This window comes from Lutjanus erythropterus, chromosome 11 (genome assembly GCF_056507025.1).
Source record: "Lutjanus erythropterus isolate fLutEry1 chromosome 11, fLutEry1.hap2, whole genome shotgun sequence".
NCBI classification, from domain to species: domain Eukaryota; kingdom Metazoa; phylum Chordata; class Actinopteri; order Lutjaniformes; family Lutjanidae; genus Lutjanus; species Lutjanus erythropterus.
This window is the reverse complement of record NC_139327.1, coordinates 34,902,637-34,926,096: the sequence shown is the minus strand read 5'-3', so window position 1 is coordinate 34,926,096 and position 23,460 is coordinate 34,902,637. Positions and strand designations below refer to the sequence as shown.

The 23,460-nt window shown below is 39.6% G+C and overlaps 3 protein-coding genes across 5 annotated transcripts in view; 1 reads left to right on the top strand and 2 right to left on the bottom strand.

The window, feature by feature from the left end:
• The window catches only part of clip2 (CAP-GLY domain containing linker protein 2), a 65,651-nt gene extending 64,642 nt beyond the window's left edge, over window positions 1-1,009 (bottom strand). The window contains exon 1 of the mRNA XM_084730023.1: window positions 253-1,009. The gene's annotated coding sequence lies outside the window, so the exon portion shown is untranslated. The remainder of the gene's footprint in view (window positions 1-252) is intronic.
• Window positions 1,010-4,836: 3,827 nt separating this feature from the next.
• LOC146319419 (serine/threonine-protein kinase pim-3-like) lies at window positions 4,837-6,417 on the bottom strand. Its single transcript, XM_084730396.1, has 6 exons — window positions 6,354-6,417; window positions 6,206-6,253; window positions 5,850-6,068; window positions 5,338-5,518; window positions 5,051-5,224; window positions 4,837-4,928 (listed from the first exon to the last, which is right to left on the bottom strand). Exons 3-6 carry the CDS (start codon window positions 6,027-6,029, stop codon window positions 4,837-4,839), a joined length of 627 nt encoding a protein of 208 aa, XP_084586522.1. The 5' UTR covers window positions 6,030-6,068; window positions 6,206-6,253; window positions 6,354-6,417.
• Window positions 6,418-13,277: 6,860 nt separating this feature from the next.
• On the top strand, window positions 13,278-22,410 carry cldn2 (claudin 2). 3 transcript variants are annotated; one of them, XM_084730022.1, is made up of 3 exons: window positions 13,278-13,424; window positions 18,124-18,213; window positions 21,400-22,410. In XM_084730022.1, the coding sequence occupies exon 3, from the start codon at window positions 21,408-21,410 to the stop codon at window positions 22,209-22,211; it is 804 nt and encodes a 267-aa protein (XP_084586148.1). In that variant the 5' UTR covers window positions 13,278-13,424; window positions 18,124-18,213; window positions 21,400-21,407; the 3' UTR covers window positions 22,212-22,410. The 3 variants fall into 3 exon arrangements, with proteins under 3 accessions (XP_084586148.1, XP_084586146.1, XP_084586145.1); XM_084730020.1 differs by having other exon boundaries at window positions 18,078-18,213; XM_084730019.1 differs by lacking the exon at window positions 13,278-13,424 and having other exon boundaries at window positions 17,637-18,213.
• Window positions 22,411-23,460: the final 1,050 nt, after the last annotated feature.

Here is a 23,460-nt window from a genome sequence, read left to right as displayed (position 1 = left end):
AAATAAGGCCTGCTGTGAGGTTTTCTTCTCATGGGCCTGGTTTAATTCTCCAGTCGACACCTGATTTTAGTGCAAACGGGATGAAAGCGTCGGGATGATAATGCAACAAAATGTAACACAACGCCAGTTTGATCCATTGTTGTAGCTACTGCGGCAACGTGGTCCAGACTGCCCTTCACTTAACACAGTCCCTCCCTGCAAAGACAAAAAAAAATGACACAAAAGCTCACAAATGCAAGAAAAAATACTCACCTTTCTATGTGAAATTAGAGCGTCCAAAGGGTGTCCGGCCAACTTTCAATTTTCTTGCCAGGAAAAGGGGGATTAGTGGTTGCCACTCCCTGGGATGCAAATATGGATGCTGAGCAGAAACTGGAAGGGAGAGTCAGCGAGCCAGCGTGGATCAGAGAGGATGGTGGCAACAACTGCACACTGTCAGCAGCAGCAGCAGACCGGCTGATGGCTTTAACAGCGAGCCTACCGGTTCATTTTTCATCAGGATGATAGCTAAAGAAGCTACCGAGGAGCGAAGATAACCGACACCGTTTTAAGAGCCGAACGCGTCCGGACGGTTTCCCCAAACGAATCGCAGCATCAGCAACACCCCAAAAAAAACAACTTTTCCGACGTCCGGGCGCCGATTAAACCGTCTCTGTCCGGACTCCTTGGCTTATTTTCCTTCGGCCTCTTCCTCTCGCTCTTGTTCCCACTGTGGTTTGGGTTTGTTGGGTTAGCACAGCCTCCCTCTGACTCAACCCACCGGCTAGACTGAACAAAGGGGCTGGGAAGCGGAGCCTCCTGGGGGTATGATGAGAGCGAACCACAGTCTAGCTCCTCTCAGTGACGTTCTCCGTTCAAATTTGTGGAGATTTAACCTGACTCGTGCTTATCGGTCAAAATACGTGACTCACTGAGCATGACTCAATACCACTTCCTGTCATTGGATCTGGTTTTTCATTCGGCATCTATAAAATAGACAAAACAGCATCTTTTGGCAATAACATGCCAGATTTATGACGCGGCTCTCTGTGTTCCTATCCGCCGTCGACAGTGTATCTTCAACCGGAAAACATCTGGTGTACCAATTGCAAAAGTCAAAAATTTACACAAATACATTGCTGTTTAAACTATTAAACGCACGCCGAACTGAAAAGTGGCTTCAAATGTTTCATAACAATATCTTACCTCTCATAAAAGTGCTGTTTACTTTTGCCAATAAGTAAGTAAACATTAAATAGAGAAGATTCTGATGGAAGTTTTGTGTAAGGGTTTCTGATTCCGAACACAAGCAGCTTTCAGGCATATTTAAGATATATGAAACATGTTGTATGTATGGCAGGGTGACATGGCCAGTCTCGCAGTTTACATGCCATGGTCACGGTCAACACGTGAACCCGTTTACACGCGTGGGCAGTTCATTCTCATATTTCTCCCATACATATTGTGGGTGGGGCCAATCCCCGTTCATATGGATCTCTTCGGTTTTTCCAGCCGGTTTTATAACCCCTCGGATTGGTCAGTGGGCCCAAAAGTCGACACCGGGGGAACGCTGTGATTGGTCAGCTTGGGTGCTCCTGGGCGTGTCCCGGTTTGACAGCTGTAGCGCGAAACAGAGACCTCTACTGCGTGATCCTATGTCTGCCTTCACTGTCTGATGTCATTGTCTCAAAGTAACACCACCTCCTTGTGGTTTACGCTGCAATCTGCTTTACAGGTTCTTTGTCTTTGTGGCCTAGAGCCTCCATGTACAATTAAACGAATAGATTCACTTTTTTGTGTTTTATTGCTGAGAGGTTTATTGCCACACTCTCACATCCATCAAAAAGTATCTTGTTACAAATAACAAATACTTGCTCATCAATTGCACCAAAATAAAGTACAAGCTACTGATACGAGAAAAGTATTTAATTAAAATGCTTCCTGCCACATTTACACAGTTTTTGTTTTTACAAACAGAATGAAGGAAATTCAATAAAGATAAATATAGATAAAAGAAAGATAAGCAGAAACAATGGGGGGAAAGGGGGTGTCCTTCTGTACTCTCTTAATTATAATTAATTTATTTTTATTTTACAATTCTACTCCATCTGTTTCCTTGACCCATTTATAGCTAAAATATAAAAAAATGTCCTGAGACCTGAAATCGTAAATACTGTTTTTCAGTGTGATCACAGAGTACAGGTAACTCTGCAGATTATGCAGTAGAGCTTTATAAACAAACAACATGCAGTTCTGGTCCCTGCCTGCTTGTTAAGGTGGACCAGCCCATCTTTTAATATAAGACGCAGTGATGAATAAGAAATGTTTCAAGTTTATTTAATTACTCAAGACCACACAACGTGGTATGGACTACGAACATAAAATAGAGCAAAAACACAGTGGTAAACGACAAGAACACATCAATATGACAAACTAGGTCATTCAAATAAAGACAGGACATTGCTCAGAAAGGTACTCTAGGTTTATGTGTCTGCAGTAATAATATGAGTTTTAAACAGACAAATGACTAACAGAGTATTTTGGCAAGTACTGTACCTCCTTTTATACTCGACAATGGTCGATATTTTACATTCAAACAAAACATGATATTCATTTCCCAACAATTTATCATTACATAAAGTTCAAAACTTTTTATCCAGTCCTTTATATCTTCAGCCAAGTAATCTTATCACACCTCTGGTCCAGCCAAAGGTATGAGAAGCTGCATTCATCTAATGTTCGCTGAACAAATGTGATCCATGGTGATGCATATATTCATAATTAAATAAACAACTATACAATGCCCAGCTTAGTTTCGTTTCCTTTCCTCTCAGCAAACTCCCCCAATAACCAATAACTCTCTTTCTAATATTAATACACAGAGGGTATCTTCCTATCTCTCCGTATATCATTTTATTACAAGTGGACATTTTAACTTTCAGAGTATACTTGAGGAATTTCAGATGTAGCATCTCTAAAATGCTTGTTTTCTCAAACCTCACATGCATAAAGCATAACTGATGTCACAGGTCTATCAAAGAGCTCCAGTCTGACATCTATTGGTAGATCAAATTTCCTACACTTGCTCAATAGGGCAGACATGACTCCAGAAGCCTGTTTTGTGGAGTTCCTCCAAAGCAATTTTAAAGGAGCCATTATAGTTAAATACAACACCCAGGTATTTAAAACTCCTCACCATTACAAAAGCATTGATACCTCTTGAAATCCATTTTATGGTTGCCAAACAATGTGTCACCTGTGATAAACTGATCTCACACTTAGAAAAGGTGGTCCCTTTAAGGGCTCAGGTTCTACCCAGAACTGTATTTTTTTTTTTTTTTGAAGAAAGGGTTTATCAAAGATTCTTTGTAAGAAGAATTTGTAATTTGTAAGAATCTAATTCTTACCTTATATATCGTTCTCATTGCATCATGTAAACAAACTGCAAATTTGACCTCTTCGTACTTTTGCAATGATGATAAATACTATTCTGTTATTTATCATTAATGTTATTCTAAATACCTCTTTTGCATGTGTCTTTCACTGTGAATGGAGAAAAAGCCTGGAGGTGTGCTGATTTAAATCACTCAAAATACAACAAGAAAAACATCCTCATGTTCTCTCTGTGGTTTAAAGAAAAGACAAACTCACTGAGTTCAAATTGTATCAAGTTTTTATTGAATTTTAAAGTCGCCAATCTGCCTAATGTGCATGTTTTTGGACTGTGGGAGGAAACCGGAGCACCCGGAGAAAACCCACGCAGGCACGGGGAGAGCATGCGAACTCCTCACAGAAAGCTGGTCGGTGGGTTTGAACCCAAAAACCATCTCGCTGCGAGGTGACAGTGCTAATCACTGCACCACCGTGCCGCCCTGGACGCCTGGACTCATCTGAGTCCACATAGATGAATCCAAGCATCCTCCTAAAAGAGAGAGACAAGTGTTAGTATTTGTATGAAAAGAATCACAAAATCAATGAGTGCGTGTGTGTAGGTGTAGTTGTGTCTTAGTCATGGGTGAAGCTGGAGCTGTCCGATGAAAAGAATCTGGTTCCTTGATTCCAGGTGTCCTCCTTCCCGTAAAAGACAAAGAAGCATCAACATTTATATAACACTTGGACATGTATTGAAAGTATAAATTGAGTGAGAGTCCTGCACTGGGTACCCGCGAGGTGACCCGCAAAAACGTTTTGCATCCATCCATTTTCTGTAACCACTTATTCCGTAAGGGTTGCGGGTTGCTGGAGCCTATCCCAGCTGACATTGGGCAGGAGGCGGGGCACACCCTGGACAAGTCGCCAGTTCATCGCAGGGCTGACACGTAGACAAACAACCACTCACACTCACACCTACGGGCAATTTAGAGTCACCAATTAACCTAGCATGTATGTCTTTGGACTGTGGGAGGAAGCCGGAGCACCCGGAGAGAACCCACGCAGACACGGGGAGAACATGCAAACTCCACACAGAAAGGCCCCGCCCCAGCCGGGGGATTGCACTCAGGACCTTCTTGCTGTGAGGTGGCAGCGCTAACCACTTCACCTCCGTGCCGCCCAAACCTTTTGCAACGGATAAAAATTATATTTATATAAACCGACAGGTGGAGATATGGGTAAAAGTGAACAAATAAACTGACTGACTGTTTGTGTGCGTAATTTTAAGTACAAATTGGGTCGCGAGATTAATATTGCTGGTTCCAGGCGCGTCTGGATTTGACTTTGAGAAAATTGAGAGCAACGCGGTGGTTCTGTTACTCAGCTTTGTGGGTTTGCAAAACTGGACCAGTGCAGGACTCTGGATTGAATGTGTGTGTATGTGTGTGTGTGTGTGTGTGTGTGTGTGTGTGTGTAGGTGCAAGGTTATCTGAGCCATGGGTGATGCAGGAGCTGCTCCAGGGTGGGCCGCTGCTCGAGGCGGCTACCCAAACATGCTTTCAAGAAACTGCGGCAGTCTGTAGAGGAAGAAAGACAAGAAAGGTGAAGGTGGCGGCTCCAGCGATCCATCAGAATGTGAATTAAAATGAACTGATTTGTGTCTGTCTGAGGCAGGTTTGTGAATGAGTGTTTCTCTTACTTTCAGATAGACCTCCTTTGATTTTCAGCTTGTTTCTGATGAATCTGGCAGTGTCAAACTGTGATTTTCTGTGGAGCGTATCAAACAGTACCACTCCCATCTGCCATACTGTGGTGGGGCCGGCCATGTAGTAAAAGTGACTGAACCACTCCGGGGGGGTGTGATGAAGTGTGCCTGGAATTCACAGGTATAATAATAAGGCGTGAGGACAAGGAAAATGTTGAAATGTTAAAGCTTGGTTTAAACGTTAAAGTCCCAGATGCAGGAGTAGAAGCTGGATATCTTACCGTAGAAGGTGTGGAACGATGATGTTCTCTCAGCAAAACAGCTCAGTCCAAAGTCAATGAGGCGAACACGCAGAATATCTGAGCCGGTCTCAATCAGGATATTTTCCACTTTGATGTCCCGGTGAAAAATTTGCTCATCCTCAAGTTCTATTGCTGCTTGAACCAGCTGTCTCATTATTATCTGATAAACAGACAGAATGAAGAGATAAAGGATCATGTCAAGTTACATGTTAAGTTACAGTGCCCGGTTGCATAAAACACCTTAAATTTCAGACTTAAGTTTGTCCCTTAAGCAAAATATTGCCTTAAGCTGAGGGCTTTACTTAGGACCGCTACCTAAAGCCTCTTAGCTTGTCTCTTTGCTTAAGTGTTTAGATTTAATAAGGCTTTTATCACAGTCACTGTCATAATACAGCACCAGTGAACTTCAGTTACCATGGTAACACTTCAGACAAATCATTCTTTAATGTTAGCAGACTTAAAACACATTCAATGATCGTCCAGCAGCTTACCTTGGCCTCCTCCTCCTGTAGGGATCCTCCCTTATCTGCAGTGTAATGGAAGAGGTCTATGCAGGGGGCTGGTCTCTCCATCACCAGGACCAGCTCCTCGTCCAGATCATACCAGTCCAGCAGGGACACGGATGCTGACGACCCCACTGAGCCAGATGTCCCAGCTGAAAGTTTTTCCATGATGGCCACTTCTATTGAGATCTGGTTCCCGTTGCTGTCCTGAAATATCACAACAACACGGAGGATGAAGAAAAGAAGCTCCATAGATTCACAGAAACACAAAATTCATCCAGAATACATTCAGTGAATGAGCGCAGTGATGAAAACAGCAGATTTGAACAGCGTTGCTCACTCACCTTGTGTTTGCAGGGCACTGAATCTTTGGGTACGTGTTTGATAGCCACCTACGAGACACAAATGGTGGTTAGCACTTTCTGACCCTACTGTGTGTGTGTGTGTGTGTGAGAGAGAGAATGTGTGAGAGAATGTGTGTGTAACACTTACAGGTAAATTATCTGCTTTCCGGTAGCCAGCAAACACACATCCACAGCCTCCTGCGCCGAGCTGATTCTGCTCTTCGTATTTGGCCTCAAATTTAGCTAAACAGACACACAAACACATTTTTTTTGTGCAACTACAGTTTTGATGAGCATCAATCACATTACTTAAGCTTTCCTTTAATTCTTCCTGTTTTCACACTTCATGTTAACATAAAGACAAAGCCTGCATTAATCATTACTCACCTTTTGGAGAAAGTACAGTCAAATTCTGCTTTGGCATCCATTTGGGCCTTGGGTTGGGCACATCTTTAGTCATCTGTTTGATCATGATTTGAATTGCCTGTTTTTGTTTGGTTATGCTTTGGTTTGCCTGTTGGGCTATTTGAGGGTCTCTCTGTTGGACTGCATGTTTGGTTGTATGTTGGGTTGTGGTTTCGGTTATCAATTTGTTGATCTGTTCGGTCATCTGTTGGGCCAGCTGTTTGGTCGTGTGTTGGGTCGTGTGTTGAGTTGTATGCTTGGTTGTCCGCTTGGTCGTCTGTTTGGTTGTCCGCTTGGTCGTCTGTTTGGTCGTCTGTTTGGTCATCCATTGGGTTGTGTGTTGGATCGTCTGCTTGGTTGTCTGTTTGGCCGTCTCTTGGGTCTCCCTCAGGTCCGGGCTTCTCTTTTTTTTCCTGTTCGGTCCTTCTCCAGCATCAGCAGCCTTCCTCTTACGGCTCCTCTTGCTGCTGCTCTCTACTGTTGAGAAAAACCCAGAGGAACATCAGCTTTTCAGTCACAGGCTAACATGGTCTTTCACATGGCTAATAAACTGTTTTTGTAGTTGAAGAAGTCATCTCAAGATAAAGTTAAATGTGGTAATATATTAATGATGCCATATTAGCTTTAAGAGACATATAGAGCAGAAATGAGCAGCCAATTATTTCTCTTCTTCCTCCAAATAATTATTCTGGTGGCTAAGTTCCCTGCTGTAATAATTTAATTTTGTTTTATATTTTAATTTTCTATCAGTAAAAACTGTTGCAACTACAGTTTGTTTTGTATGATTTTATTCACAGTTAGGGGATTGAAAACCCTAAATACCCTGATATAGCGTGATACCTTGATACCACCCATGCCTAATTTAGATCAATATACCAATAACCCAAGTGACTGACATTTTTTAAATAATGAATCTACCAAATCTTTACCCTCCAACAATAATGTCACATGATTAGCCTACCTCTGTTAGTGTCCACTGAGGAAGAAGCTGCTTCATTGTCCTGGTCAAGGTTCAGTCTCATTTTCTTCGTCTTCTTGGGGGTCCTCTGCTCAGGACTGGCTTTCCTTTTATTTCTCCCAGTCTGCCTGTCCTTTACAGTTGCTGGTCTTTGTTGTGTCATGGTGTTGGGGCTGTCTACAAATAAGAAAACACAGTGCAACATCAATTTCTTGTGAATTTTAGTCTCTAGAACTTTGCTGTCCTGACAAAGATTGATTTAATCTGAGATTATTTATAATTACATTTTAGCAAAACTAAGTTTAAAATAAGTAAATACAGATTGATTAGCTCACAAGTGAGTATATAGTGTGCAAAGTGTACTACATGACTGTGCACTAACACAAGTATCCCAATTGAGACATAGCAAGTATTTGCTAGCTAGCTAAAAAGTTAACAAAGTGTTATGTTGTTTGTTTGCTAGCTAAAAAGTTAGCCTACTGGTGATAGCTCGACAGAGAAGCTCTAATTTCTCATCCTTTCAGAAAAAAATGTTGATAAATTATTAACTGGAGTGAAAGAAAGAAGAGTTTGTCTCTTTGAGGAACTTAAACCTATGTAAAAAAAAAAAAAAAAGCAGCCTAGGTACTAACTCCACCTGATTAAATCATATGAATAATTAACATAATTAACTACAGATTTGTCTGCATTTCTCTCTTACTTTGCTCTGTCTTGCAGTGAGTCTTTCTCTTCGGTGCAGAGTTGTTGTTCATCTTGATGATAAAGTCGATCAAACTCGTGTGTCGTGTATCTGAGAGTGAGTCTCCCTCAGTGTGTCTTGGTTTTGATGTCTGGTGTTCGGAACGCAGAATGTGGTGACACGTTCCTGACTGTCACATCACAATGAAGTGTTCTAAAATATGTTAATGAGTGTTTTGGAATAAATTCTGTACGTGAGATATTTAAAAAGGCAGGATTTTTATTTATTTATTTACCTATTTATTTATTTATCTATTTAGGATCCCCATCACTGCAGAAACAACTATTCTTCTTGGGGTCCACAAAAGACATTCAGAACATGTAGGCAGTACACAATAAGTGAAATAAAAATAAATAAATAGTAGTTCCCTCTTAATCAATAGTATCACCTCAATAGTAAATGTTTAAAGCACATAATCATATTAGCAAGTACATCAAATATAGTAATAATAACCACATAATACTGGTAGGAGTGAATATTACAACCTTGAGTTAGTAACAGAAGTTAAATCGATCTTTAGCTATAAAATCTCATATGTAGCCTAAACTGTTTTCTTTCTGAATAATTGCTAATTTTGTTCAATATTAAATTATTAACCTTTCATCATGTCAACAGTTGGCATAATTGCTGGAGATCTGTGGTCATTTGTTTTTTATTTTTTATTATGGAAAAAAAGAGAAAATATTAATTTAAAATATTCCTTTCCAGTGACAGGAATTCAACAACAATTTAATTATTTTTCCACATGATTATTCTTTGAAATATTTTAAACAGCCTATACTGTGTGTACTGGATGCTGGACAGTTTGAGGTACCGAGTAAGACAATTTTTAAATAATACTTTAATAATACCTTGACACTGGACATTTTATCATATGTAGCAACAGCACAGTTGGCGTGGCTCGTGGTGCTGGGGCCCAATGTGAGATTGTGTCATGGGCCCAAAATCCCTGGAGCTACCCCTGGTGTTAAGTAAAGGTATGTGTATTATCCCTTGAAGGCATGTTTAGTGTTACCATAATGTCTGTTGCTGATTTATGCAGCATGCCAGAGACAGGAAGATGGTCATGCAGTCCCTGTATGCATGAAAATCATGTTTTTAACCTTGTTAGCATGTCCATGTGGTGTTTTTCATGGGTTACTGGTAAGGATGTGTGCTACCTTCGCCACCCTCGCTAGTCAATACCAGAAATACTAGTCGGTCAAACTATTTATCAATATTTTATTCATGCGCAGTGCTACTTAACTGTTGCCTCTAGGTGTTATGCAGCCATCCGTCACTAGTCGGAGCTGTGGCCCCATCAGATGGCTGATCCAGATGATTTTTTCATCAGTGCAGTTGGGCAGTGTTATGATCTAGAAAATTAAAATAACGTTGAATGCACACTTTGACAGAATAAACAGGTATATAACCACTTGACTGGAGCGACATATGACCCTACATTAAGCACAGACACGAACAATAACCTGCAAAGAGAGCAGCTGCTGCTGCTGCTAGCTACCCTCAGACACTGTGATCCTTTTCAGCCTGAAAAGGTGAAGCAGTCAGCGAGTTGTCATGTTTTGTAGGATAATGTGCAATGTTTGTATTGTTCGGTGGAAAGTTGCACACGTTTCAACAGTTCTGGATAAGAAATATGTGAATACATGTGGTTATATTAAATCTAATTAGTACATTTCTTTTGCTCTATCATCTTAAGATTGACTGCAGTTTACCCTTTTCCTGTCCCAGCCTGTATTTCAGATCACAGACCTTAAGTTTGAGAGGATTTTTGTCTTAAGAAATCCCCCTCTGAGTCTTTAGTTTTATTTTTAGGATCACAAGAAATTACAGTCAATCAAAAGGGCCAGTCTTATTTATTTCTTCCCTTGTTGTTCCAACGTCCAAAAAATGTGATAAAAGTTAAGATTTTCTTTTCATTCTTTTACTTGGGACCTTCTGCAACTGACTCAAGGACTCCTGTTGTTCCCTGGACCCCAGTTTGGAAACTTCTGACTTAAACAGCCCTGTTTGTGAAGACTGACTTGAAATTGTTAGTGTTTAACGATGCAGTGTTACCCTTGACCACTAGAGGTTGCCAAAGTTGTGTAAAGTCAACTATGCAGTGTGTTATTTTAATGGGTCATTAAAATCATTTCTGTGTGAGCTGTCAACTTGACATGTATCACACCTGAAGCTAATGTGGGTGATTAAAAGGAGACACTACAGGTGAACAGAAAAAATTACTATAATAGACATTACCATTAAAGTTACCTAATTAATCTTTTATGTTACAATTTTTGTGAATCGTTGTTTTTAACCCTGGTGTGCATTATGATGCCAGTTGGTTAAAAACAACAAAAAAACAACTGATGGTTCTTGTAAAAAAAATAAGTAAACATAATTTGAGGAATTACTTTTTAGGTTACACTTGGGGTGCACTACCTTAAGCAACACTGAAACATAAATTAAAACTAAAATTGATAACGTTCAATTAAAGGGCTGTGTTCACACTTAAGATACATCTTTAAAATACTCTTTATTTTAGATTCCTTTATTTTTCATTTTACCACATTTTGGCAACAGAAGTATCCGTCTCCCCCAGTCATCTAGACAAGTTATCAAGCTGCAGATGTTGAATTAAACATTTTACCAGCACCAGAATCACCAGAATGTGTGTTTGCTGTGTATAGGATACGTCAGAATCGATATTCCACTGGTCGACCTAAGTTATTCAGAATTCTGACAGGATCTTGATCATTTCAGAGCGATCAGTGGCATCTCTGGCTATTAAATGTGTTGACTGGACTGAAGACACAATCAAAACTGCTCATGTGTGTAGTGGCCCAGTTACAAGCTGTTGTGGTCTGCCATATTTCTATTGCCAAATTCAAATGCAGCTCTTTCATTGTTTACAACCTGTAAAATGGTCAACAGGTACATGCATACTCAAGGTCAAAGGGGTGCATGTAACAAATTAAAAAATCATCCAAGAATTAAACACAATGCACTCTAACAACTCCCGTCACACAATAAGACATTTAACTCAAGAAATACCAAATGGTTTTCAAAGTGGGGACCAGCAGGGGTCCATGAGTGGTGTGCAGGGGGTACAGAATATTTTAACTTTTACTTTTATATTTGATCACTGATTGACTATGAAAACCTAAAAAAAAGAAACTCATGCAAGCAAGTATGAAGCAGTAAAATCCTGGGGGTCTGTGGTCTAATGTGCATCTACTGTGGGGATACTAGACTTGAAAAAAGTTTGGGAGCCCACCACCAAGCACTCTGCTTCACATCTGTCATTTGAACACAGCTGGTTCAAAAGAAACAGCTCAGAAACCATCTAACTGACTCACTGTCACCATCTAGTGGCAGAAAGATCCACACTACAGCTTCCTGAGACCGTAGTGGTCAAATCTTAATTTTGGTAGTTGGCCTGTTTTCCTGGTGTTGGACAGCAGTGACCACATACTTTATTATACTGGGTATTTACTTTACAGAAACAGAATTAGATTTGTATTATTTTATTCAGAATGAACTCCATGTCAGCAGGTGATTGAGGGATGAATTGTGGTTAGAGGAGTCTTTGGCTTCAAGCTCAGAGTATAAAATATCCACTTTAGAGACAGATGGTCAATTTGGCGGAGGGCAGCAGGAGAAGAGTGGCTCCAAATTGGCTAAAATTTGAGGCCGAGACACACCTGCAGGGACGGACTTGTTTGTGTGTTTGTTTTATCCCTGAAGTGTTGATACGTTCCCCAGCGGTGGTCCATGTGATGAGGAGAGAAGAAAAAACAAGCCCTTTTTTTGTTATATGAAATTATGTTTTTCTATTCCTTTTATCCTTTTTTTGCCTTGTTTTTCCTTCTTCCGGCGCTGATGACATTCTGACCCAATTTCCTGTAATGGGTCTGAGAGTCTGAACCATCCAGAAAATGTTTTCACACTATAAACAAACCGATCCATGGTTCAGTTCGAGCCAAACCAAAACCACTTCTTTTTGCCAGCTTTAAGGTCCGGACCGTGGTCTGGCGCAGGTTTCACACCTGAAATTTTATTCCAGATCAAACTGAAAAGTCCAAAAGTCCCGGACGAGGGGCCAACTTTGAATGGTGCATTAACAAACAATCTTTCAAATTCTGCTTTTAAAGCTTCAATTTATCGACTGGTCATATTGTCAGAAATTTTAATTTCTGATATTTAATTTGAGCATTTGAACAATACAGATGACACGATATTATAGTGTATCCTGAAAAGAAATGATTTTCCCGGTTTCGTACACGTCTGGCCTGCACAGAGTCCTGACCTCGTTTTCATTGAGCACCACTGGGATGAACTCTGACTGCAGGCCAGACTTTATCGCCCAACAGCGGTGCATAAGTTCATTAATGCTCTTGTGGCTGAATGGGAGCAAATCCCTGTGGCCAGGTTCCAAAATCTTGTAGTAAGCCTTCCCAGAAGAGTTGAGGCTGTTACAGCAGCAGATCAGTGCCCATACTTTTGGGATGACATCACATGTCTACACACTTTTGGCCATTCAATGCATTTAGAGTTCTTTACAAAGTTACACTACTATTTTAAAATTATGCACCTTTTAGCTTATTTAATATTAAGCACTTGGAGTTGAATTTGATGTATGTCTTGTGTTCTATAAATAAAATTTGATTGATTGATGATTGATTGACTGATGAGTTGTTCTATGTTCCTTCCTCTCATTCAGTCTCGGTCAGTGAGCAGCAGCCCGTCTCAACACCATAACAAAGGGTCTCTGGCAGACCTGAGCTGCCTCATTAATATGCAGCGTGTGCAGATAATGCCCCTCTGTGATTTATAATAATGGCTCAGTGTTTCTGAGTGTGTGGACGTTGCCCTCTCAGTCCACTTCACGAACGGGAAGTGACTGGATTACACTCTAATCCCATTATGATGCTGCGGGTACGTGAGGGCCGGTTGGAGGGATTAGAAACTAAAGGCTCGAGCTTCAGGACAGGATCAGCAGCAAACTGTGTGACTGTAACTACTGACACTGACACACACACTAATGGCTCGTGTAAACAGCTTGGATGACACTGTGACTGGCCGACAACATGGAGCATGTCTCTTTATCTGTCATCTGGGGATCCTCTGACATGGTACGTATGATTTGTTTTAATGATGTGGTGTTATTGCAGCGCTCAGCATCAGCAGCCCTCAGATGGACAAACCAGCACACGGTTGATGGATGATGACGTGCAGCAGGCAGCCAAGTTTGGTGTCAGCTTAAATGAGCAGTAAATTCACAGTGTGCAATGGTGGCAGGCTAAAACTATTTTTGTATGGGGGCTGGAAAGTGCCATTAAAATACTTTTATGTGTCTGAAAATACTCTTAAACTAAAAAAGTTTTAACTTTCATCTATGTTGCACCAAACACTTCAACTAGTTTAAGAAAGATTAATTGTAAACCTGTCTTTAACCCTAAAGTTGAGCTTTTACTCTAAACCTAGATTAAATTTGATTCTGTTGCACCAAAACTTTAAACAATTTAAAATGTGATCAAGTATTAACTTTAAACCAGCACCTGAGGAGGTTAATGTTTAAAATGGCTGCCTTTTTGAGATGGATTGAGCAAAATCGTTCTCTGCAAAGTTCAGCAGGCTTTTTTTTTTACCAGCTAGCAAATAATATAACTTTAAATCTTTTTTTTACAACCTAGCAAACCATGTTTTTCTTTCTTTTTAGCTAGCTAGCAAACAATATGTTTCTATACTGAGTTAACTGAGCATGAAATAGTGGGTTCTTATGCTTAAAATTTATTCACTTCCTGCAATGAGAGGTGTGAATAAAAATTCAGTCGCATTTACTGAAACTACTTGAGTTGGCTTAATCAATAATTTTGTTAAACTGCAATCAAAGAGAGCATTTAACACAAAGTCAGTATATTTAACTTCTGAGTTTATGAAAATTATGACAATTGATTGCCTCAATTTTTTGAGTTCTTCTGTCTAGAGAATCTAGAGAATCTACATAAATTGTATTACAGGTAAGAATTATAATTCTACAATATTTCTGTAAATGTACAAAGTATTTTTCTAAAAAGAAACTACTCAAAGTATCATTTACTTTTTAACAGGTGATGTTTAATGCTTAATCAGGAGCAGCAGCATTTAATGAAAAGGGTCTCTGCTGTGAGGGTTAAGGTCTGGATTTACAACAGTGGTTTTGGTACCAAACATGTCAGTGTCCCCACCTCCAAACATGCAGGGCCTCAGACAGGAATTCACAAATGCTGAGGTCAGGCGTCCGAAATCCCTCCACAGCTCCTAACAAAGACATTTTTGACAAGCCACCGCAAAAATTTGAAAATACTCTAATTTTACTTTTTTAAAAAACTAATTTTATTCATTCTTTTAACTGTCATAGGGTACAATTAAAAAAAATAAATAAATAAAATTAATGCCCTGAAATGGTATAAATGCTATAACAAAGCCTTCTCCATGATATCAGGATATAATTCTAGTGGAATAACATAATTAAAATACCTTTATTATTGTTACTTTAGTACTTTAAAACAGTTAAAGAGAGTGAGAATAGAAAATAGTAGAATCAGCCTGTATATTTATAGAAGTTTAACTCAGTGCCCTCAGTAGCTCCACCAGGCCTTCGTCTTCATATGCACAGTAACTAAGAGTCCTGTTGGGATCTAGTAAGTATATAAGATGACTTTCTCCTTAACAAAACTTTATTGTTTACTAGCGAACCAAATATTTATATAACAAAATGTTACATTGTCTACTAGTTTGCAAAAAATTAACAAAACATTTTCCTAGATTGCTAAAAAGTAACATCTTTAATGGCACTTGGCTTGTGGTGCTCAAAGCACAAAAAAAAAAAAAAAAAAAAAAAAAAAATCCTTATCTCAACTGCCCCATTTATACCTGGTATTAAAAATGCAATCTGTATCCGGATACTTTATCAAAAATTAATAATAGAGCCAGGGTAAGCAGTTTTAACAAGCAACACAACATTCAGCCTGTTCACTGATGCATGGAGCAGATTAGGACACATTCATTTAAAAAAAAAAAAAAAAAATTCTATTTTCCTCATTTTATTTAACATTTTGTATTTTAAAGTGTTAGCATAGGATCAAGGTAACATTTTAAACTGGCTGATGTTGGTGTCTCATCTTGAAAGGGCTAACTGACATCACAGATTTTCAAAATAAAATCCAGTTTGTGATCTCTTGTTTGTCTGAAAAACATTCTGATGAATATCGCTGAAAAACTTCATAAAAAGGTTTTTGAAATAGAACAATGACTGAATGAACAAATGAATATAAGCTGAATCAATGAACAAAGTCATGACTTCACTGACTGAGTGGATAAAGGAATAAGAGAGAGGAGAGGGAAGCAGTGTAGGGAGGAAGCAGGAACAAGGAAGGGAACAATAAATTAAAATTTAAATAAGGCCCAGATGAACGTTTTGTTTAATCTTCTGTCTTTCTTCATCATCACGTGGCTACACAGAGGCTCCAAAACCCAAAATAAAACATCTAAAATAAAACAAAAACTAGATTCAATTCAATTAAGATGAATACAAAATAAAAGCATTGGAATCTTTCCTCCTTTCCCATTTCTCTTGCTGCAGGCGGCTTTTTTCCATTGGTGCTTTTAATTAAAAATAGCCCACAAAAAAGGCTCAAAAGCAATTTTGGGGAGTTCTGCAGACTGAACAGAGACCTCATAACATGAAAGGAAAACTGAGCTCTTTTCTTTTCATTAAAGTAATATGACATTTGCTGAATTAAACATTTTTCACTCAACTATACAGAAAACTAATATCCTGAAATATTCATGCTCTTAAAAGTCGTCTGCTGAACTTCTGTTTTTTTAGGCCCCAGCTGCTGCCAGTGGTGAACCGTCCGCAGAGATGTACAGTAACTAAGTACAAATATTTAGTTTCTATACCTATTTTGAGTATTAATTTTCCTGACAACTGTTTACTTTTACTTCCCTCTACACATTTAAACACAAATATCTGAACTTTCTACTCCTTACATTGTCAAAACCAGGGTTACTTTAGTTAAGGGGAATTTTATTTCTAGCTTTGCTTTCCCAACTTCAGCCTAAATGGACAGGACAATAATACACTGAAAAGACGATCCTCTGGTGTATCAGTCAGACATAACAACACGAAAACTATGGAAAAGATCCAACAAGGTGAAAAAGATTCAAACCATATAACAAAACACAACAAGACATAACAAGATGAAAATGATGTAAACGACATAACAAGATGAAGCAAGCCAAAACTCCATAAGATAAAAACAACATAAAAGACATAACAAGACAAAAAACTACGTAAAAGACGTAACAAAGTGACAATGACCTAGAAGACGTAACGGTAAAGGTAAACAATGTAAAAGATGTAACAAGATTAAAATGCTGTAAAACACAAAACTAGACATAACAAGACATAACAAGACGTAACAAGATAAAAATGATGTATACGACGTAACATAATGAAACAAGACAAAAACTCCATAAAAGATGCAATAAAATGAAAACAACATAAAAGATATAACAATATGTAACAAGATGAAAATTTAAAAGACGTACCAAGACAATATCAAATTTAAAGATGTAACAAGGCAAAAACTATGTGAAAGATGAAATTAGATAAGATGTATCAAGGTGTAACAAGACGAAAACAATGATAAAGACATAAGGTGGAAATGTAAACGACATTTCAAGATTACAAGACGTGACGAGATGTAAAATGACAAAACTATGTTGAAGACGTAACAAGGTGAAAACTACATAAAAGATAAAACAACGCAAAAAAGGTTCTAAAAGACGTAACAAGGTGTAACCAGACAAAAACCATGCTAGAGACGTAATAAGGCGAAAACAGTGAAAATGATGTAACCAGATCTAACAAGCCAGAAGCTACGTAAAAGATGTAAGAAGATGCAAAAGTTGTAACAAAACGAAAAACAACATGAAAGATGGAACAAACTGCAACAGACAGAAAAGGAGACCAGACTCTGGAGAAAATCTGAGGTTCAGAAATGTCTCTCTGAGGGTGAATTTTTACTTTTATACTTATAATATTCAGAGCCTGTAATTTTTTTTATTTTTTTTTTTCACTTTTATTGCAGTAAAAAAGTTGAATCAGTACTTCTACTTTTACTTGAGTACAGAATGTGTGTACTTTTGCCACCTCTGACCATCTGTTTTGGAGAAACGGCTGATGAGACAATGATTAACCCAGCTGGCAGTGTGTGTGTGTGTGTGTGTGAGTGTGTGTCACTGTCAGAAGTGACAGCGTCGGTGTGTGTGTGTGTGTGTTCATGACAGGAGGTGAAGGTCTGGATGAGGGACAGAGATCACACACTTAAACAAAGACAACAGAGCATCTGACCCAGACAGAGAGACGAGAGACAGTGACAGAGAGACAATATGCAGGAGGACAGACTGTTATAGAGTCTGTTGTCCTGTATTATCGGTGTTTTAAGTGGATAGTCTCTTGCAACAGGCAGTAAATCAAACTCAAAGGACTGTATTTGTTCTAAAAGTGTTTTTTGGCTCGCTGGATCCAATGCAGCCGGCAGAGTATAATAAGTGCCACTTACAAGTGCAGCAGCAGCACAACAGCTGCGACTGTGTCAAGGTCTGAGGAAGCAGTCAGAGTCTGAGACAGCAAGCAGAAAGAAAAAAAAACAAACAAACAGTTTTTTCTATACTGGAGAAGCAGGAGCAGGTTCAACAGAAACACCAGTGGTGAATGCAATCTGTGCACGCTGCAGGCAACTACTGAGTCTTCATCCTCTACCTCCTCATCCTCTGCTCCAGCTGCAACTTCAGCTCCTGCAGCAAACGAAACATAATCAAATCCTCCACCAGTCCAGCGTCTGGCTCCTTCATAACCTGCGGCACTCTCAGGTAATGCATGCAACTGGGCTGCCTGTGTGTGTGTGGTAGATATAACTGTATTTTTTAGGTGACACGATGTTTTGAGTGTACAAGCCAAAATAATGTTAATGCCTCATGGAAAATGACTTTAACTCTGAATTCTACAGTCGTACTGTTGAAACGATAAATGCAATGGCATGAATTCTTAATTAACAGCTTTTAAATAATGATGTCTGGCAATCAGCACTTGATTAATCTTGAAAATAATGGAGTCAAATACAAACTGCCAAATAAGAGGAAGAGTATTTAGTCTAACAATCAGTTATATGACAGTAAATTGTGCCAGCATTGTAATAGTGATATACTTATCCACAGTTAAAGTCATTTTTCATGAATTGTTGATGTTGATTTGCCCTGTATTCTCTTTATATGAAGTAGTTTGAGTTGAAATGTACTTTGTAGTTTTAGTACCTGTTTGGTGTTGTTTTAGCTTGTTAATTCGGTCAGTGGACTTTGTCACATACAGCAACACACTTTCCCAGACACAGATAATACCACCTTAAAATCATATCTCACAGACTGTAATTATGAGCAGCCAAGTGGTAAAAATCTGTCACATAAGCGTCTTAGATGAAACTAGTAATTCTGAGTCAGAGATGAGAGGAGAGCAACAACAAACCACTTTCAAAATGGATGACAGACACCTTTACTGGCAGTTACACCTAAATAACAACACTTTAGCTTTTTTAAAAGGAGATACTACACATCACACTGTTTGTATGTGATTTCACTTGTTAACAAACCACAACAGTTATCAGTAATTTTACATTTTTTCATTGTAATGATAATGTTTGCTAACTAGCTAAGCTTTTATCTTGTAAATATAGCCTAACTATCTAATGTTGGAGTTAGTGTTTGGAGCTGTTTTACTAAATTAGAATGCTTGACAGTTAGCAAGCTAACAAACTGTTTTTTAACTGTGTGTTAAGTCTGTGTAAAGGAAAAATCACGTTTTTCTTCTAAACACATTAGAAAATAGTTGCTGAAAACGTGTGAAAAGACTGAGAGCCAGGGTCATCTGTTAGAGCAGCCACTGTTTCACTAAAATAACTAAGTTGCCATTTAACCAGATTAGCCCTCTTGACCATTAGCGAGCTAACAAAGCCAAAAATCAGTTTGTTCAGGTTCACAATGACCTCCAATTGAGCCAGTGCTGCAATGGTGATTTTGTGATATTTTTCATTAACTGTTGTGTGTTAATTTGTCCATTATCCTTCATATAAGAAGTAGGCTACAAACAGTTTGTTCTTGTTAGCGTTGAAGTTAGCATTTGAGGGTGCTTGTTATAGCATCATCTGTGTCACTAAATTAGCCTGCTTTAGCGAGCTAACAAAGCCAAAGACTAGTTTGTTCAAGTGAATGATGTGTTTGGGTGTGTTTATTTTAGAAACTGATGTCCAACTAAATTAGTACTCTTGACAGTTAGTGAGCTAATAAAGCCAAAAAAACAAAAACAAAAACAAAAACAGTTTGTTCAGGTTACCATTAAAGTTAGCGTTTGGCGTGCTTGTTATGGAAGCATCTATTTCACTAAATTAGCCACAAACCTAAGCTTACCACCAGTGATATGACAAACATATACAGTATATTTACGGTGATGTTATTGGCAACTGACCTCCTATTGAACCAGTGCTGCAATTTAGTGACACTTTTAATGAGGTGTTGTGTGTTCATTTCTCCACTATCCTTGTTACAAGAAGTGGGCTACTTTGAGTTTAAATGTGCTGAATAATATTAGTACCTCTTTGTCCGGGTTGTTTTAGCTTTTAGACAGGGTGGACTGCCTCAAACAACAACACAGTTCCCCAGACACAGATAATTAACAGCATATCTTACAGACTGTAATTATGAGCATCCAAGCAGTAAAAACCTGTCACATGAACCTCTGAGATGGAACTAGTAATTCTGAGTCAGAGATAAGAGGGCAACAACAACAAACCAGTGGCAAAACGGATGACAGCCACCTTTGCTGGCAGTTACATCTAAATACGTTTGGTTCACATTAATAAAAAAGAGTTGTGTTTCACTTATTTCCAAACCACAACAGTTGTCAGTAAAATGTGCCAAAAGTAGTTGCACTTTGTAATGGTAATGTTTGCTAGCTAGCTAAGTAGCTTTTATCTTGTAAATACGTATGGGCTAACTATTTAATATTGGAGTTTGGAGTTAGCTGTTTTACTAAATTAGTGGGTAAAGCCAGAAAGCAGGTTGTTCAGGTTTTCAGGCATTTGAGGGTGTTTGTTATAGGAGCAGCTTTTTCGCTAAATTAGCCTGCTTTAACGAGCTAAGAAAGCCAAAAGTCAGTTTGTGAAAGTTAGCAATGAAGTTGCTAACACGAGCAACACCAGACACAGATAATGCAGCCTGTCTTACAGACTGCAATTATGAGCAGCAAAGCAGTGAAACCTAATATGAGACTGTTAGATGGAACTAGTAATTCTGAATCAGACATAAGAGGACAGCAACAACAAACCACTTTTGCTGGCAGTTATCTAAATAACAGAACAACAGGTTCAGCTTATTAAAAAGGACTTACAGGACTGTGTGTGATTTCACATGTTAGTAAACCATAAGAGTTATCAGTAAAAGGCACAAAAACTAATTTAACTTTGTAATATTTTTTGTTAGCTACCTAAGTAGGTTTTATCTTGTAAATACATAGGCTAACTATCTAATTTACAAACACACATTATACATGTTAGAAAACACTGTGAATGGGGAAAGTTTAAGTCCTTAAGTACCCCGATTGACAATTAGCAAGCAAATAAAGTGTTTCAGGGTGCTTTTTAGAGCAACAGCTGATTAGCTAATTAGATTAGTCTACTTGCCGATTAGCATGCTAGCTTAGCAGCTGTTTCATTAAATTACCCGGCTTGACAGTTACTCAGCTAACAATACCAAAACAAGTTGCTTATTAAGATTAGTGCTGAAGTTGGCATCTGCTTGTTATAGCAACAACTTAAATGACCTGCTTGACAGTTAGCAAGCTAGCAGCTGTTTCACTGTATTGGCCTGCTTGACACTTAACAAGCTAACGAGACAAACACTAGTTGCTTCTTCAGGTGCAAGTTCTAGCAGCAGCTGTTTAATTTAATTAGCTGATTAACTGAACTGCATTGTAAAATTTGTTTGTTTTTGGGGTCTCCTCTATCACAGTTGTTGCCATGGCATCAGCAGCTCTGGAGCTGATGGGCTTCTTCCTGGGCCTTCTGGGGATGCTCGGTACCCTGGTCGCCACAGTGCTTCCATACTGGCAGATTTCTGCCCACATCGGCTCCAACATCGTCACGGCTGTGGCCAACATGAGGGGCCTGTGGATGGAATGCGTCTACCAGAGCACGGGGGCCTTCCAGTGTGAGACCTACAACTCCATGCTGGCCCTGCCTTCTGACCTGCAGGCATCCCGCGCCCTCATGGTCATTTCCCTCGTGCTGTCCATCCTCGCCATCGCTGTGGCGGTCCTGGGGATGCAGTGCACTCTCTGCTTGGATGGCTCGGGTGCAATTAAGAGTCGTGTGGCAGGCGCCGGCGGGGGCTTATTCCTCGCGGCGGGCTTTTTGGCTCTCATACCGGTGGCATGGACCACACACGAGGTGGTCCAGACCTTCTACAGGCCCAACTTACCCGCCAGCATGAAGTTCGAGCTGGGGGAGTGTTTGTACGTCGGTCTGGCTTCTGCGCTCGTCTCCATGCTGGGAGGAGGGATGCTGTGCGTGTCTTGCTGCGATGAGGCGGATGGTGGGCGTGGCAGACGGCATGGCGGAGGGTATCCGTATCCAATGGGAGGCGGCATGTCAGGCACGGGTGTACGGACGACCTCACAGACCTACCGCAACCCCACCCTGCAGGTGGGAGGCACCAGCAGGGGGCAGACTCTGGTCCGCAGTGGCAGTGGCAGCTCCCAGAGTACACACGGAGTTCCCAAGAAAAACACGGCGGCAGGATATGACATCACAGGATACGTCTGAGGTCACTCCATCACACCTTTAGATGTGATGTCTTACATTTGATTAAATATATTTATATGGTGTATTTAATTGAAAGACAAATGAAATACACAACCTACAAACGAGATGACTTTTACGATTTTCTTTGTTTTTTTGGTGGTGGTGAGGGTCTTTTTTTAACCTTTTATTTTGACAGTAGCTAGACAGGAAATGGGGGAGAGACGGGGAAAGAGGAGCTTGAACTAAACCCAGGGCCGCTGCAGACGACTCAGCCTCTGTACGTGGGCTGCAAGGTCGACCAACTGGGGAACTGTGGTTGTTCAATTTTTGAAAAGTTTGTGAAATCAAGTGGAAATATGGTTTAATGTGTGCGAGCAGAAAACGACGCCAACCAACAAAAACAGACTGCAACAGTGTATTTTGCAGTTTTTTTTCTCTGTAAATGTTTGATCTCGTCCTTGACTGTACACACCTCTAAGTGCAGGATGTCACACATTTTCTTCACCTTGATAGCAACTTGTCAATTAGGTAGAAAAGCCATGCAAATGTGAGAATTACAAAAATGAAAATTCTGTCAAAACACTGCTGGAGCTGTTTTTTTTTTTGTTTTTTTTGACCAGTTATTGGGCTGGAAAATATCAAACCAATCTGGTAATACTGGCTATAGAATTACCAGTGGGTTTTTAAAGACAGCTTATAAAAGGGGACCGACCGGCAGCTTTGGCCTGGAAAAGTTTGGGAACCACTGAAAGTTTTGGATACTGTCACTGTCAGTGTCACGTTTTGGCTCACTTAGGCTTGAAAAGTCCACGTGTGTGATGGTGCAGCACCAATAGGGGGCAATAATGTTGGCACAAATGGTGAGTTTCACTCTGGAGACCAGTTTTTGATTCTCATGTGAGATAAATCAATGTAGAATTTTCATCTGGCCTGAAGAGTTGAGCCAGAAAAGGCCCAAGCCCAACAAAATTCTGTCAGAATCCAACCTGAGCTTGTCCCTTGTTACCATATTTCAGCCCGAACCTGATTACAGCCCAACATTTTTCTTAACAGGCTTCCCTCAAAGTACCAAACAGTGAGAGTTGGCAGTGACAGGGACAGTACATGGGAGGAATTTTAACAATGATACAGCCTAAACCTGATGTACGCTGATTAAATATGTGAGAAATATGGCCCGATCTGACCCAAACCCATTGGGTCCCATTGGGTCCCATTGGGTCCCATTGGAGTTGGGCACAGATCTCAAGCTCTAAATCAAAGTTGATTGTTT

What these genes read in the sequence shown, in the direction of transcription:
- LOC146319419 (XM_084730396.1), bottom strand. Translation starts at nt 6,029, where the DNA reads ATGGAAAAACTTTCAGCTGGGACATCTGGCTCAGTGGGGTCGTCAGCA. An exon ending in ATCGTTCCACACCTTCTACG is followed by an intron (nt 5,225 to 5,337) that starts GTAAGATATCCA and finishes TGTGAATTCCAG; the next exon opens with GCACACTTCATCACACCCCC. An exon ending in CAAAGGAGGTCTATCTGAAA is followed by an intron (nt 4,929 to 5,050) that starts GTAAGAGAAACA and finishes CTTCCTCTACAG; the next exon opens with ACTGCCGCAGTTTCTTGAAA.
- cldn2 (XM_084730022.1), top strand. Translation starts at nt 21,408, where the DNA reads ATGGCATCAGCAGCTCTGGAGCTGATGGGCTTCTTCCTGGGCCTTCTG.